The following is a 13,980-nucleotide window of genomic DNA, read 5'->3' as shown; positions in this document are numbered from 1 at the left end:
AGTCCGTTATCGATGGAGTATCTTTTTTCACCCTCTATATCATTCATTGCTCGACACAGGTCGTTTTACACCTTGAATTGGAGTTGTCTGGCGGACCCTTACCATCGGAAAAGGTGATTTCAAAAACTTTTCAATGCATAATCGAGTCTACCCAAGACATACGGATCTAGAGAGAAGCTGAAAAGTAAGCTCTACCGCAGTGGACGCGTTACGCCAAGTAGAATGCGGACTAGGTATATCAAAAAGGACGTCATCTATAAATAAAAAAAATCAAAACTTACATTATCCTCGCATTCATTTGCCCTTTCGCTTCTTCCGGTCGTCCATCTTCGGATTGACCACCCCGTAATGCCTCGTCACGCTGTTCGGATTGCTGGCCTTGTCCCGTGCGCGTTGTTTCTGCTGCTGGTAGGATCGAGCCGCCCCATAGCTCTGGCCCTTCCGCCGGCGACTTTCCCGATCGGTTTCCTGCTTCTCGCGCTTTCGTTCCTCCAGCAGTTCCTTATAGTTGCGGTACGGGTTCTTCGGTGGTTTTGCTCCCAGCTTGACCGCCAGGGCCACTTTGGCTTCCAGTTTGGTGTCACGATCCAGCCCGCTGATGCCGTAGTTGATTACCTCCTTGCGAGCTCGGCTGATGTCGAATACCTGGGGATCTTCTTTCTTGGTTTTTCGCTTCCGGCGCCGGGCTTCCGAAAAAATGTCATCGATGCCTTCCTCTGCCTCATCCTCTTCGCCATCAGGTTTATCGCCGGATTCCGGTTGAGATAGTGGCCGGAAAATTTTGGGTCTGTTCGCTTTTGCTTTTTTGGGCTCGAACACGGTTACCTGGAAGTCATCCTGCTGGGGTCGTTTCCGCAGTAATGATGCTTTGGTTTGTATTGGCACAAAGTCCGCGGAAGCCATTGAATTGTCCAATGTTCTGTTGATTGATTATGTTAAATTCCACTGCAGATACTTGAGTTCCAAATAAATTTAACTGAAATACACGAACATGCCATGCATGCTTTTTGATGTTTTGTTTCACATGAATGTAAACACAATAGTATTTTGACAACAGTTAACAAAAAAAGTCTTTCAAATGTTACTGAAGTTACTGAAGGGTCTTCTTATACACTGCACCGAATCTGTACAGTAAAGTAACGAGTCTGGAATAACAAAGAGGAGAAACGTCAAAATTGGAACAGCCGATTTGCTGTCATCCCCATTGACCAATCCAAATTCCTGTGTGGTAGTGGTTTGTGTTCAGATTTCCCGTGTTAATCTATCTGTAAGAACTTTGTAAACATCTTTTGTTCTTACGTATATGGATAGGCTTGCAGTAGGTTTCGTGAGACTTTTTTTAGACAACTCAATAGTTCCAATCGAGCAGGAGACCTGTCAAAACGACCAGGGATTCGCCACTTTGGTATACTCGAGACACTTTACAGTAAAGATGTGCTCACAAGGGAAGGTTACGATGGTGTCTCCGGGGATCCCAACCGGCCTTTTTTCTGTTGAATTGGGTTCTTTCAAGAGTTACTCAGGATTGCTCAGAGTTGCTCCGGAATTCACAGTGTCTTGCCTCTAGGCGGAGTCCAAAGTAAGCACGATTTCCTGCCACGATGCGCCTCTGAATTTCTCTGCTGGTGTCGTTGCCGGCGGTCTCCAGCTAGGTCTCCAGTAAGCCCAAGTACACGAAACCGCCTCGTTTTCATCACCGTCGATAAAAATTTCGGGTTACGGGCGCGGTGATTCCTCCCTGGAGCCCTTTGCCATCATGTACTTTGTCTTCGACACATTAATGACTAATCCGATTCGCCTGGCTTCATTCTTTAGTCGGATGTACGTTTCCGCCGTCGTTTCAAATTTACGAGCAATAATATGTATCAATACTCTCAATTTAGTTGAAAATCGGAGTTTTCGACTAGCGAAGTTGGATTTTTCTCCAAATCTATGCGTCGGACCTAACTTCGGAAGTGATGCGCTGTATAGTAAACCTTGTCCGCTATACAGCGCTCCACTTCCGAAGTTAGGTCCGACGCACGGATTTGGAGAAAAATCCAACTTCGCTAGTCGAAAATTCCGGGATTCAACTGCACGTACAATATTATCAGCGAAACCAAGCAGCTGAACGGACTTCGTGAACACTCAGAAATAAAAGTATACATGGAATTACTATTATTTATGCATTTTGTATTCGCATCTCTCTCACTCTCTTTCTGTTTTCATGCTATCTGCCGTTTAGCCTGGGTTGAAGCGAAGTGATTTGTCAACCAAGACGAAGCAGCGGATAGCATGAAAACAGAAAGAGAGTGAGAGAGATGCGGATACAAAATGCATAAATAATAGTAATTCCGTGTATACTTTTATTTCTGAGTGAAAATCGTTCCACTCGTGTTTATTCCCGCTCTCCTGATTACACCCTCTAAAGCAATGTTGAACAGCAAGCACGAAAGACCATCACCTTGAATGCCGTAACCCTCTGCGAGATTCGAAGGGACTCGAGAGTGTCTCTGATACTCGAACTACGCACATCACTCGTTCCATCGTCGCCTTGATCAATCGTATCAATTTATTGGGGGATCTCGTCGGGAATCCGTATTCATGCTGGTATTGTAGCTGGTACACTGCTGTTTTCACCAAACACCCTATGGTTAGTTTTTATCCGGGCCACACGTCGCCGCTGCTCAGGTAAAAAATACAATATCGTATACCCGAATAAAAAATACAGTAGAAAAACCGAACGTTGTATTGTAACAGTACTATTTAAAACCATATTTTTACAATAGACACTACTGTAAAAATAAAAATACAAAATCAATAAAATGTAATGTAAACACCATACAGTAAATTGTAAATAAGATTTTTACAATATACTATACGGGTGGTTAAGTATCGTAACAATATAAAAAAATATTTTTCTCCATATATATTTTTTTGCAAAACCATACATTATATTGTAAATGAATTGTTCGAAATACTGATACGTGGGTTTTAATAAACCGTACATTGTATGGTACACATATGGTTTCAAACAATAAAATGTACCGTAAATATATTGTTTTTAATTGTAGTTTCAGTACTGGTTATACATTTAATTAAATGGTTTTGGAATGGTTCTCTTTTGTTATGTTGTATTGGTTTACATTACATAAACCATATAATGTTATATTATCTTGTCATTTTCCTCCTGTTAATGGCATCTCAGGCTTACTAGCATTATGAGATACGCTTTGGGAATTCTCCAGAGCGTTTTGGATAACCCTTCATATATTGGATCGCCCACGTCCAAGTCTGAGTCGAGGTCTGAGTAGTCTCTGATTGCATTAACAGTTGAAGCTTAGGCTCCCATGCCCCACCAGCCAGATAACCGGGTTTCGCAAACTAAGCATTATTTGTGACAACACTTTGAGCGGCATGATGGAACTATGCCGAGCGCGCTAAGTATTATTAGACCACTAATGTAGTTGCATGAAGTGGGTGACGAGGTACATAAGTATCATTACAGCGTGCTTAACCGTTATTGCAATATTGAGGCTCCAGTTTGACTAAAGTTTGAAATACACGGAAATACATAAAAACTCATGAGAAAACTGTCAAGTTCGATTCAAGTATAAGTTAGGTTAAAAAGCGAACCCGCAGACGAACCTATATTAAAAGTCATTTCAGTGTTCAGTCCAGTCCATGTGTTAAAGATGGCTCTACGTCAAAGATAAAGTTTGTCAATCGCATTTGATTCGATTGTGGTCGAAGGCAAGTTCACATGAGAGAAGAGGAGAAAATTCCCCTAAATGCAAATACAGAAATAATAGTGTTGAACTCATCCACTGATTTACGGTAATCTGACCTGCATCATTCCGGGTTTGCCTACATTCGTATTTCTCTCATCGCACTCTACACACCTAGCCCGCCATATCTCTTGGACCCTAGGGGCAAGACACTGTGCAATCCGGAGTAACTCTGAGCAATCCTGAGTAACTCTTTTTGCTCGAATCCATTCAGAAACGTCTCTACGAAGCGGGAAATCAGGCAAGACTGCTCGATTTTTCTCTGGTATCAGGCAACACTTCAGGAAAACCAGAGTGATCCAGAGCAATCCTGAGGAATTCTGAGCAACACTTCTATAACAGAGTTACTCTTGCTGTATCTGTCCTGCCCCTAGCTTGGACCCTAGGGGCAGGACAGATACAGCAAGAGTAACTCTGTTATAGAAGTGTTGCTCAGAATTCCTCAGGATTGCTCTGGATCACTCTGGTTTTCCTGAAGTGTTGCCTGATACCAGTGAAAAATCGAGCAGTCTTGCCTGACTTCCCGCTTCGTAGAGACGTTTCTGAATGGATTCGAGCAAAAAGAGTTACTCAGGATTGCTCAGAGTTACTCCGGATTGCACAGTGTCTTGCCCCTAGCTTGGACCCCTGCTTGGACCTGCTGTTCTTAGAATAGGACATTTGGTTTACCACTGATTTAAACATGTTATTGATTTTCAATTGGGTTTTTAAATTTAGAAAAAATCAATGATTTTTTATATTTAAACGAAAGAGCAACTTTTTCTGAGCCACCATGATTTTTTCAGATTTTTTGAACTTTATTTCGATACCTAAAATCAATTTCAAAGAGATTTTTTCAAATCACATTTTGACAGCTGCCCGCATAATCACGAACTGTTAATGTATCGTATCTCATACTGTGGATGACCATAAGCAATTGTCTTTTAACCAATTCTCAGACTGTCCGAGATAACAGTAAGATAACCATTCTATGTATAGATTTGCCAGTTTGAGAAATGGTAAGCCGGAAATTTACAGTATGTAGAATAGGCGGTTAAGATTGGTTACCATAAAAAATCGCTCGTTTTCTCGAACAAAATTTTCGCTATACAGTAAAGGATACGTTCAATATATTATCCAGTTTTTCGTACAATTCACTGCATAGCATATGTTTAGAGAACAGTTGAACCATAAATTTGGAAGAAAAGTGAATAATGTATGTTATACTGGTGATTTATGGTTATTCACTGTAGAATACCTGTAAACCGTATTGTACATATTTAGTTATGTACACTATTTTGTACTGTTCTTTTGTATTAATAGTAAGAAAAAAGGTAGCAAATTAAATAAGAATCAATGAAACAAGTGAATACGTCTAGAAATATTTTAATTCATGTACAATAACTCTAAAAAAAATCCATGGCATATTTTAATTTCCCGACTCCACCACCCCTCACCATTTAGAACCCCTCTCTCTCTCTCCGTCAGAGTGTGTCGTACTGGATGGATATTTCACCTGATTGCAGTCATTAAACACATTCTAATGTAATTTAAAAACACCTCCGACTTCCGCTGAATAAATCGTTCCTGGATCCAGATGTATGGGCTGGCTGCTGCTACTTGAGCCGATCAGTTTTTCAAATCGCGGTACTGATATGCACTTCATCCGTTTACCTCATTCATGGATCCCTCTTCGGAGCTTGATAGCCAGTTCCTCTTGATTGTTTCCGTATACTCCAGCAGCATTCTTCCGGAGGCCGCCCCAGCAATATCTCAACAAAACTCGCTAGCCTTTGCTTTCCCCTATGGATGGAAGTGCTGGAATCGTTTGGCGTTTTCCTCAAGCGGCTGCAGGGAACGAGATGATATTAAGTTTTTGCGACCTGAAACCTGTAAAGAACACGGGAAATTAGTTCAAAATCATCCAGTTGAGAAACAAAAACTTACCTTCGATTCTACTCCAGGTCAAGGCAGCATTGTAGATCGACTCCGCTTCCGAGAAAGTGCTGTTATGGCGGAATATGTCCCCTTTTCAGCCGGATTAGCCAACCGGTTACCGGTCATGGTTGCGAAATCTTTTTTTTTTTTGCTTTTTTTCATTAGTAGTTTGGCACTTTGCAAAGAAAAATAAACATTGGTGCCTCTCATCAATACAAATATGTACAACTGTTTGCTAAAGTGTTGAGAAAAAGTAATGAATAGTGAGATGTATAGATGTAAGTGTACTGCGCTAATAGAGTAGCTAACCATTTGACAGACTGTGGTGATATATTGCTACCATTGTGTAGGAATTTGTACCTTTATATAATTCGACAATGCCTGAATAGTATGATATAGTGTTACTGCTTGGCATGGATTACACAAACTGTCATTTATAGTGTCTGGTAATCTGTTCCTTATTGTTCAACATACAATTAGCTGTTTGAGATAAAGTTACCTTGACGGATGAAATGAACTTACTGTTTGGACATTATGACAAAGGGTATTTTGCTATTCGGGTGGGCAACTGCTTGACAGCTCAACCCAGTACAAAATCCGACGAGGGGTGAATCGTCAAATCGCTCCCATACAAACTTCAAATTGATTTTTAAATAAGTTCCCGTGCACCAAAATTAATGAAATTTTGGATTTCGGCTAAGTTTGACATGCAGATTCTGAATATGGAATTATCTCAACACCGCTAAAGAAGCCAATCTAGAAGCCAATTGATGTTTCAACTTATTCACTTTTTTCTCTTTCCTATGAAAGCTTTCCTTTGCATCAAAAAAATCACAAACATCAACAAAACAAAGCACGGAAAAAATGTTAAACTGAATAAATCTGGTGTTCGATTTGAATAGGTCGAATCTGCATATGAATCACAGCAAACATACGACCTATTCAAATCGAACACCAGAAATAATTAAAAATTCACGGAAAAATAATGTTTCGGAAAAGTGAATGGTTCAAACGTAAGAAAAACAGTATAATATATTGTTACATAAAAATCCAATGTAAATGTATGGTATAGCGAACCATTTCATCACAATACACTTTATTGTAGCTGGTACACTGTACGGTGCAGAAATGGTTTTCACCATACACCCTATGGTTAGTTTTTATCCGGGTAGGGCTCTGCACGAAGTTTTCTCCTTCTCTTTCACTCTTAGTGAAATTTTCTAAACACCATGCCAGGATATGTCAAAATCCCATTCAAAAACAAAACAGTGCAGTGATTCGAACCATACGCACCAAATTTCGATTTTTCCATCCAGCAAAATAAATTGCTGGGAGGGTATCAGCCTAGGTATCAGCAAACTATAGGTTGCCGTAAATGCAGCAATGATAACTGAAGAGCCAGCAAAATAAGACACTGCTGAAACACCAGCAAAAGTGCTGTCAAACACATAACATATTCATGATCACTTTTTGCGCGAATTTGTCCGAAACACTTCGCAAGCAGAAGGACCTGAGAATTCCCCGTGGAATTCCCCCAAAAAAGTTAAAAATTTCGTTGTATTTACCATTAAGATTCAATGCGCCACTTCTTCGATGAGCATTCTTTCTGTTTGTGGTAAAGAAACACGGAAATCTAGTAATAAAGAACATTTTTTATCAATGTTTGTTTCAATTGAAAAGAAAAAAGGAAAAAAAATCCGGTTGGACTCCACCTCGGACAAAATTGCTGAACGATCAGCAAAACAAGCTGTCAAAACGCATTGCTGAAAACTCAGCAAGAATTATTTTGCTGATTGGATTACTGGTTTTACAGCTTGTCAAAAACCAGCAAAATATTGCTGGTTTCCAGCGAAATAAAAATAGTGTATACCATTTATCCAAATAATCCGAGTGATTGGTTTTGGTCAAAAAATATTTATTTTACCCTGTGTGCCGACCAGTCTTGTTGGCGATCACAGTCATTGACACCTTTTTGTTGATATTCGGCTGCCTTTGTCTCCAACATTCGCAACACAAGCGATCAAACTACTGTACGGAACAAAAATGTCGAATGAATGCGCTTGAACACGATTGCGTCTTTGGGAGATGGTTCGTGTTGGAGAGTATCAAAGCAATCATTGAATTAATTTGAATTACAATTGATGTTGGGTAGCAACCCGTAGTAACCCTTAGCAACGGGTAAACAAACTCGGGTTATAAATACCCAGCATTGTCAGAATTTTCTCTAGTTCTTAAGTTTCCTTGAATAAAGAAGTACAACATTTGGCGACGAGAAGTAACGAATCCAACGCTGGAGGAAGAGCTGCTGAATCAAGAATCAGGATGGCAAAATCTGGAGAAGCCCACATTCAAGACCTCTACCAGCAAATCCTGGACCAGAATCGGCAGATGGCGGAACAAAACGCTCGGATGATGCAGATGATGGAACGTTTCGGCATTCAAGAAAACGGTTCCCATCGGCCCACGGACAGTCCGGAATTCATCATCGAATCTCTGGCTTCCAACATCCGGGAGTTCGTGTACGATCCAGAGAATGGTCTCGTTTTTGACCGTTGGTACCGGAAGTACGAAGACCTCTTCCTGAAGGACGGCGCGAAGTTGGATGATGCTGCGAAAGTGCGATTGCTGCTGCGGAGCCTCAGTGTGCTTGTCCACGACAAGTACGTCAATTTCGTGCTGCCAAGCCACCCCCGGGACTACACATTCGAGGAGACGGTGAAGAAACTGAAGGAGCTTTTCGGCGTACGGATCTCGTTGTTCAGCAAGCGCTACCTGTGCTTCCAGTTGGCCAAGAACGACGCCGACGATTTCCTGACGTACGCTGGAACGGTCAACAGGTGCTGCGAAGATTTCGACCTCAACAACATCACGGCGGATCAATTCAAGAGCCTGATTTTCATCTGCGGGTTACGATCTTCCAAGGACGCTGACATCCGGACGAGACTCCTTTCCAAGCTCGAGGGAAATGCGGAAGGCGAATGCACTCTGGAATCACTCATCACCGAGTGCCAACGCCTCCAAAACCTCAAACACGACACTGCCTTGGTGGAGCAGAAGAAATCGGTGAGTACAATTTGTGCAGTCAAGCAGCGCAAATCCGCACCGCCCAGATCTGGATCCAAGGACAGGAAGAAAACGAAAGCTGATCACCCCAAGACGCCCTGCTGGCAGTGTGGCGGAATGCACTACGTCCGCGACTGCAGCTACACGAAGCACGTTTGTCGGGACTGCAAGCAAACCGGCCACAAAGAGGGGTACTGTAGCTGCTACTCATCGAAGGCTGCAGGTAAGAAGAAGACGAACGTGAACGGCGTTTTCAGCATCAACCAGGAAGATGGCTCCTCGAACCGGAAGTTCCTGGCAGTGGACATCGACGGATCGCAAGCCACCCTGCAGCTGGACACCGCGTCGGACATCACGATCATCTCGAAGAAGCAGTGGAGGAAGAAGCTGGGGGCACCAACGCTGACTCCCACCACACGGACGGCGAAAACGGCATCAGGTGATCCGCTCCGTCTACTTGGTGAACTCCAATCGACAGTCACGCTCGGATGTGTCACTAAAACAGCAACGTTCTACGTAACCAACAGCCCAATCAACCTGTTCGGTCTGGACTGGATCGAGCTATTCGGTCTATGGGACACCCCGTTATCAACGATTTGCAACCAGGTCCACGTTGCTGCTCCAACTGATCAGATTCAACGGTACAAAGCAGCGTTTCCTGATGTGTTCAAGCCCGGCCTCGGACACTGCAAGAAGATGAAGGTGCGACTTTATCTCAAGCCCGGAGCCAGACCCGTTTTCAAGCCGAAGAGACCAGTTCCATTCACGTCCATGGAGAAGATTGAAGCTGAACTGGACCGCCTCCAGTCCCTGGACATCATCACGCCAGTGGAATATTCGCCATGGGCTGCTCCAATTGTCGCAGTGAAGAAACCCGGAGGAAAAGTGCGAATCTGTGCCGACTACTCAACCGGACTCAACGCTGCCTTGGAACCCAACCACTACCCGCTGCCGGTCCCGGATGACATCTTTAGCAAGCTCAATGGTTGCCGCTATTTCAGCATCATCGATCTCAGTGATGCTTACCTTCAAGTGGAGGTTGACGACGACTCCAAGCAACTCCTCACAATCAACACGCATCGAGGTCTCTTTCGCTTCAACCGGCTCGCACCTGGTGTGAAATCCGCACCGGGGGCCTTCCAGCAGCTAATGAACAGCATGATTGCCGACCTCGAAGGAGTGGAATCGTTTTTGGATGACGTCCTGGTGTTCAGCAAAACTCAAGAAGAGCACCACAAGTACCTCACCGCTCTATTCCAACGACTTCAAGCTTTTGGTTTCGTTCTGCGCGAGGAAAAGTGCAACCTTCTTCAGTTGCAGATCAAATACCTTGCCCACATCGTAGATGCCGACGGACTCCATCCTGATCCGTCCAAGGTGGAAGCAATCGTCAAGATGCCACCTCCCAAGGATGTCACGGGTCTGCGCTCGTTCCTCGGTGCTGTAAATTTCTATGGTAAGTTTGTCCAGGAGATGCACCAACTGCGGCGGCCACTCGACGCGCTGCTAAAGAAGGATGCCAAGTTCACGTGGTCCCCCGAGTGCCAGAAGTCATTCGAGCGATTCAAGGAAGTGCTACAGTCGGATCTGCTACTCACGCACTACGATCCGGCATTGGAAATCATCGTTGCGGCCGACGCGTCGCAATATGGAATAGGTGCGTGCCTTCTACATAGGTTTCCCGACGGCTCGCTCAAAGCTGTCGCCCACGCATCCCGCTCTCTCACCCCCGCAGAGGCAAATTATGGACAAATCGAAAAGGAAGGTCTTGCGTTGGTGTTTGCCGTTACGAAATTCCATCGCATGCTGCTCGGACGAAAGTTCACCCTCCAGACAGATCACCAGCCACTTATGCGGATTTTCGGTGACAAAAAGGGAATTCCGGTCCATACGGCAAACCGCCTCCAACGATGGGCACTGACGCTTCTGTGCTACAACTTCGAAATCGAGTATGTCTCCACAACGAAATTTGGATACGCCGACGTACTCTCTCGTCTCATCGACAGCCACGTCAAACCCGACGAGGATTTCATCATCGCTTCCATTCAACTCGAAGATGACGTCGAGGTACCGCTTCAAGAAGCCATCAGCTCGCTACCGGTAACATTCAAGTCAGTGCAAGAAGCTACGTCCCGGTGCCCGGTTCTCAAGCAAGTGATCCAGTACACCCAGTGTGGATGGCCCTCCAACGTGGACAGCATCACCAGCACAGCAGTTCGGCCATTCTTCGCGCACCGAGATGCCCTGTCGGTGGTGAAGGGCTGCATCATGAAGTCCAACCGTCTGGTGATTCCGGCAAGCTTCTACCAACGAATTCTCAAGCAACTCCATAGAGGACATCCGGGAATGGAGCGTATGAAGGCTGTTGCACGTAGCCACGTGTACTGGCCAAGGATAGACGACGACATTGCTGACTATGTCAAGAGGTGTGAAAGCTGCTCGATCCACTCCAAGACGCCACCCAAGGTTCCGCTACAATCGTGGCCACTCGCACAATCTCCCTGGGAGCGAATCCACATTGACTTCGCTGGACCGCTCAACGGTCTACACTTCCTGGTAGTTGTGGACGCTTTCTCCAAGTGGCCAGAAATCTGCATCGTGAGGAATCCGACGACATCAGCAGTCACCGAGTTCCTGAATGAACTGTTCGCACGTTTTGGTATTCCAAACGTCATCGTTTCCGACAACGGCTCCCAATTCACATCGGAGCAATTTGCGACTTTCTGCAGGAAGAACGGCGTTCAGCATTTCCGTATCTCGCCGTACCACCCGCAGTCCAATGGCCAGGCGGAAAGGTTTGTGGACACCTTGAAGAGGTCATTACGCAAAATCAACGAGGGGGAGAACATCTCCGAAACGCTCCAGACTTTCCTCCAGGTATATAGGACTACCCCCAGTCGTGTCCTAAACGGAAGGACACCTTCGCAGCAGATGCTTGGTCGGAACATCAAGACAGTTCTGGATCTCCTACACCACGATCAACCGAAGCCCGTGGTCCGCAATCATCACCAGGACGAGCAGTTCAATCGCAAACATGGTGCGGTTCCACGTGAATTCAAGAAAGGTGACGAGGTCTACGCCAAGGTCTACACGAGCAACACGAAGTGGCAGTGGGCTTCCGGCGTAATCATCGAAGTCATCGGACGTGTCAATCACAATGTGCTCTTGGACGACTGGCACCGACGGAAGAAGCTCATCCGAAGTCACTCCAACCAACTCAAATTCCGTTGCAGCGAAGAGGCTTCCATTGAAGAAGATTCGACGCCGCTAGGAATTCTGGTGGACATGTTTGGCCTGCAATCCACAAGACCACCAGCGCCTGAAATTCGTCAAGTTCGACCACAATCCGAAGCAGCTGCCAACCCGGCAGCCGATGAGGAATCTGAAGAAGATGAAGTAGTTTCGGCTCATTCCGAGCAAACTCATTCCGACGTAGAAGCAAGTCAATCCGACTCGCAGCAGGATGAAGATGACCAGCAACCAACCGGTTCCATTCCAGAGCCTCCTTCGGTTCGGCCTCAGAGGATGATCCGTATGCCTTCAAGATTCGAGCCGTACCTGTTCTGGAAATAAGAAGGGAGGAATGTTGGAGAGTATCAAAGCAATCATTGAATTAATTTGAATTACAATTGATGTTGGGTAGCAACCCGTAGTAACCCTTAGCAACGGGTAAACAAACTCGGGTTATAAATACCCAGCATTGTCAGAATTTTCTCTAGTTCTTAAGTTTCCTTGAATAAAGAAGTACAACAGTTCGGTTTTTGTTATTCCTGTCTTTCCCATAAAGAGAGCTGTTTTGGGTAAATGTATGTGTCGTAATCGATTTATCACACACGGATAAACTAATATGCCAATCTTAATCAATATTGACTGAAATCTTGCAAAAAGCTGGAATTAGACAAATGTCATCGTGTCAGACGACGTTGATTTGATCCACTTTTTTGTTTATTGATCTCCGTTCTGCCACTCGTGTTGTGTGTAAGAGGTAGCGGTCGCGCTCGAATGAAACAAAGCAAGCTGACACACGACCGCGGCAACGAAACGAAGGTAGTGAAAAGTGTCGAATGTTTACAAGCCTGGTGCCGACATGGCTGATGCACGGAGCCGCCAAACTACCCAAAATTGAGTTCTTTTGACGCAATCCCATAGTTCGGCCCAATCTCGGGCCTAGGGGCAAGACACTGTGCAATCCGGAGTAACTCTGAGCAATCCTGAGTAACTCTTTTTGCTCGAATCCATTCAGAAACGTCTCTACGAAGCGGGAAATCAGGCAAGACTGCTCGATTTTTCACTGGTATCAGGCAACACTTCAGGAAAACCAGAGTGATCCAGAGCAATCCTGAGGAATTCTGAGCAACACTTCTATAACAGAGTTACTCTTGCTGTATCTGTCCTGCCCCTAGTCTCGGGCCCAATAAGCCAAATTTGAGTAAATCGATTAAACTCACACTAGGTAAATTGCCTTCACCTCCAGAAAAAACATTAACTTAAGCGTAGGTAAATTCAACCCAAGACCCCCCCCCCTCATTCAACCCAAATTTGAGTAAACCTGCATTTACCCAAAATTGGCTTATTGGGCTCAAGGACCCCCGTTGGGTAGATGCATCTCTGATTGTTTTTGACAACATCGGTGAGGGAAAGAGGGAAAACAACCTAATTTTGGGTAACTAGTTTATTCGATATACTCAGCTTTGAGTAAAATCGATCCAAAAATTAGGTAGTTTGATTTCTCCGTGCACGCTCGCGTCAGAATACCCATTTTTTCATTGCTATCTCTGTCGCTCTTCAAGAGGCCCCATTTAAAAATACCCATTTTCAAGTTGGGCGGCCCAACTTATAAATGGGTATTTTTAAATGGGGCCTCTTGAAGAGCGACAGAGATAGCAATAAAAAAAATGGGTATTCTGACGCGAGCGTGTGTGGCATCTTAATCACTTGCCCTTCAGAAACCTGCGACATTAGGGAATCGAATGAATTTCTCCCATCGAAAGGCCCCTCGTTTTGTACTGTTTTGCTTTTTTGAAGACGTCAAATTCCCACGCCAATCATTTGAAGAGGGCGTGAGATAATTATGAAACAATCAATAATTAAACGATAGAAATTCAGTCTTACATAGAGGCCCTATTATCAAGCCTTTCTCAATAGAATAAGTCGATAATAAATCATGAATTTGCTAAATATTCTTCCCTAATATTCACGTTGAAGAACGGGTGTGGATCCCGCAATACGATTG

General features: G+C 44.4%; 2 protein-coding genes across 2 annotated transcripts; one reads left to right on the top strand and one right to left on the bottom strand.

Annotated features, from left to right (window-relative positions):
- Positions 1–277: 277 nt before the first annotated feature.
- Positions 278–1,048, bottom strand: LOC134290108 (uncharacterized protein C1orf131 homolog). The gene has a single exon (XM_062857144.1). It carries the CDS (start codon positions 901–903, stop codon positions 295–297), a length of 609 nt encoding a protein of 202 aa, XP_062713128.1. The 5' UTR covers positions 904–1,048; the 3' UTR covers positions 278–294.
- A 6,958-nt stretch (positions 1,049–8,006) lies between these two features.
- Positions 8,007–12,493, top strand: LOC134290248 (uncharacterized protein K02A2.6-like). The gene has a single exon (XM_062857323.1). The coding sequence runs from the start codon at positions 8,007–8,009 to the stop codon at positions 12,318–12,320; it is 4,314 nt and encodes a 1,437-aa protein (XP_062713307.1). The 3' UTR covers positions 12,321–12,493.
- Positions 12,494–13,980: the final 1,487 nt, after the last annotated feature.

This window comes from Aedes albopictus, chromosome 3 (assembly GCF_035046485.1).
Source record: "Aedes albopictus strain Foshan chromosome 3, AalbF5, whole genome shotgun sequence".
NCBI classification, from domain to species: Eukaryota; Metazoa; Arthropoda; class Insecta; order Diptera; family Culicidae; genus Aedes; species Aedes albopictus.
This window is presented reverse-complemented; position numbering and strand designations above follow the sequence as displayed.

Bases quoted from the DNA above. Each gene is read 5' to 3' on its own strand.
- LOC134290108 (XM_062857144.1), bottom strand. From the start codon at position 903: ATGGCTTCCGCGGACTTTGTGCCAATACAAACCAAAGCATCATTACTG.
- LOC134290248 (XM_062857323.1), top strand. From the start codon at position 8,007: ATGGCAAAATCTGGAGAAGCCCACATTCAAGACCTCTACCAGCAAATC.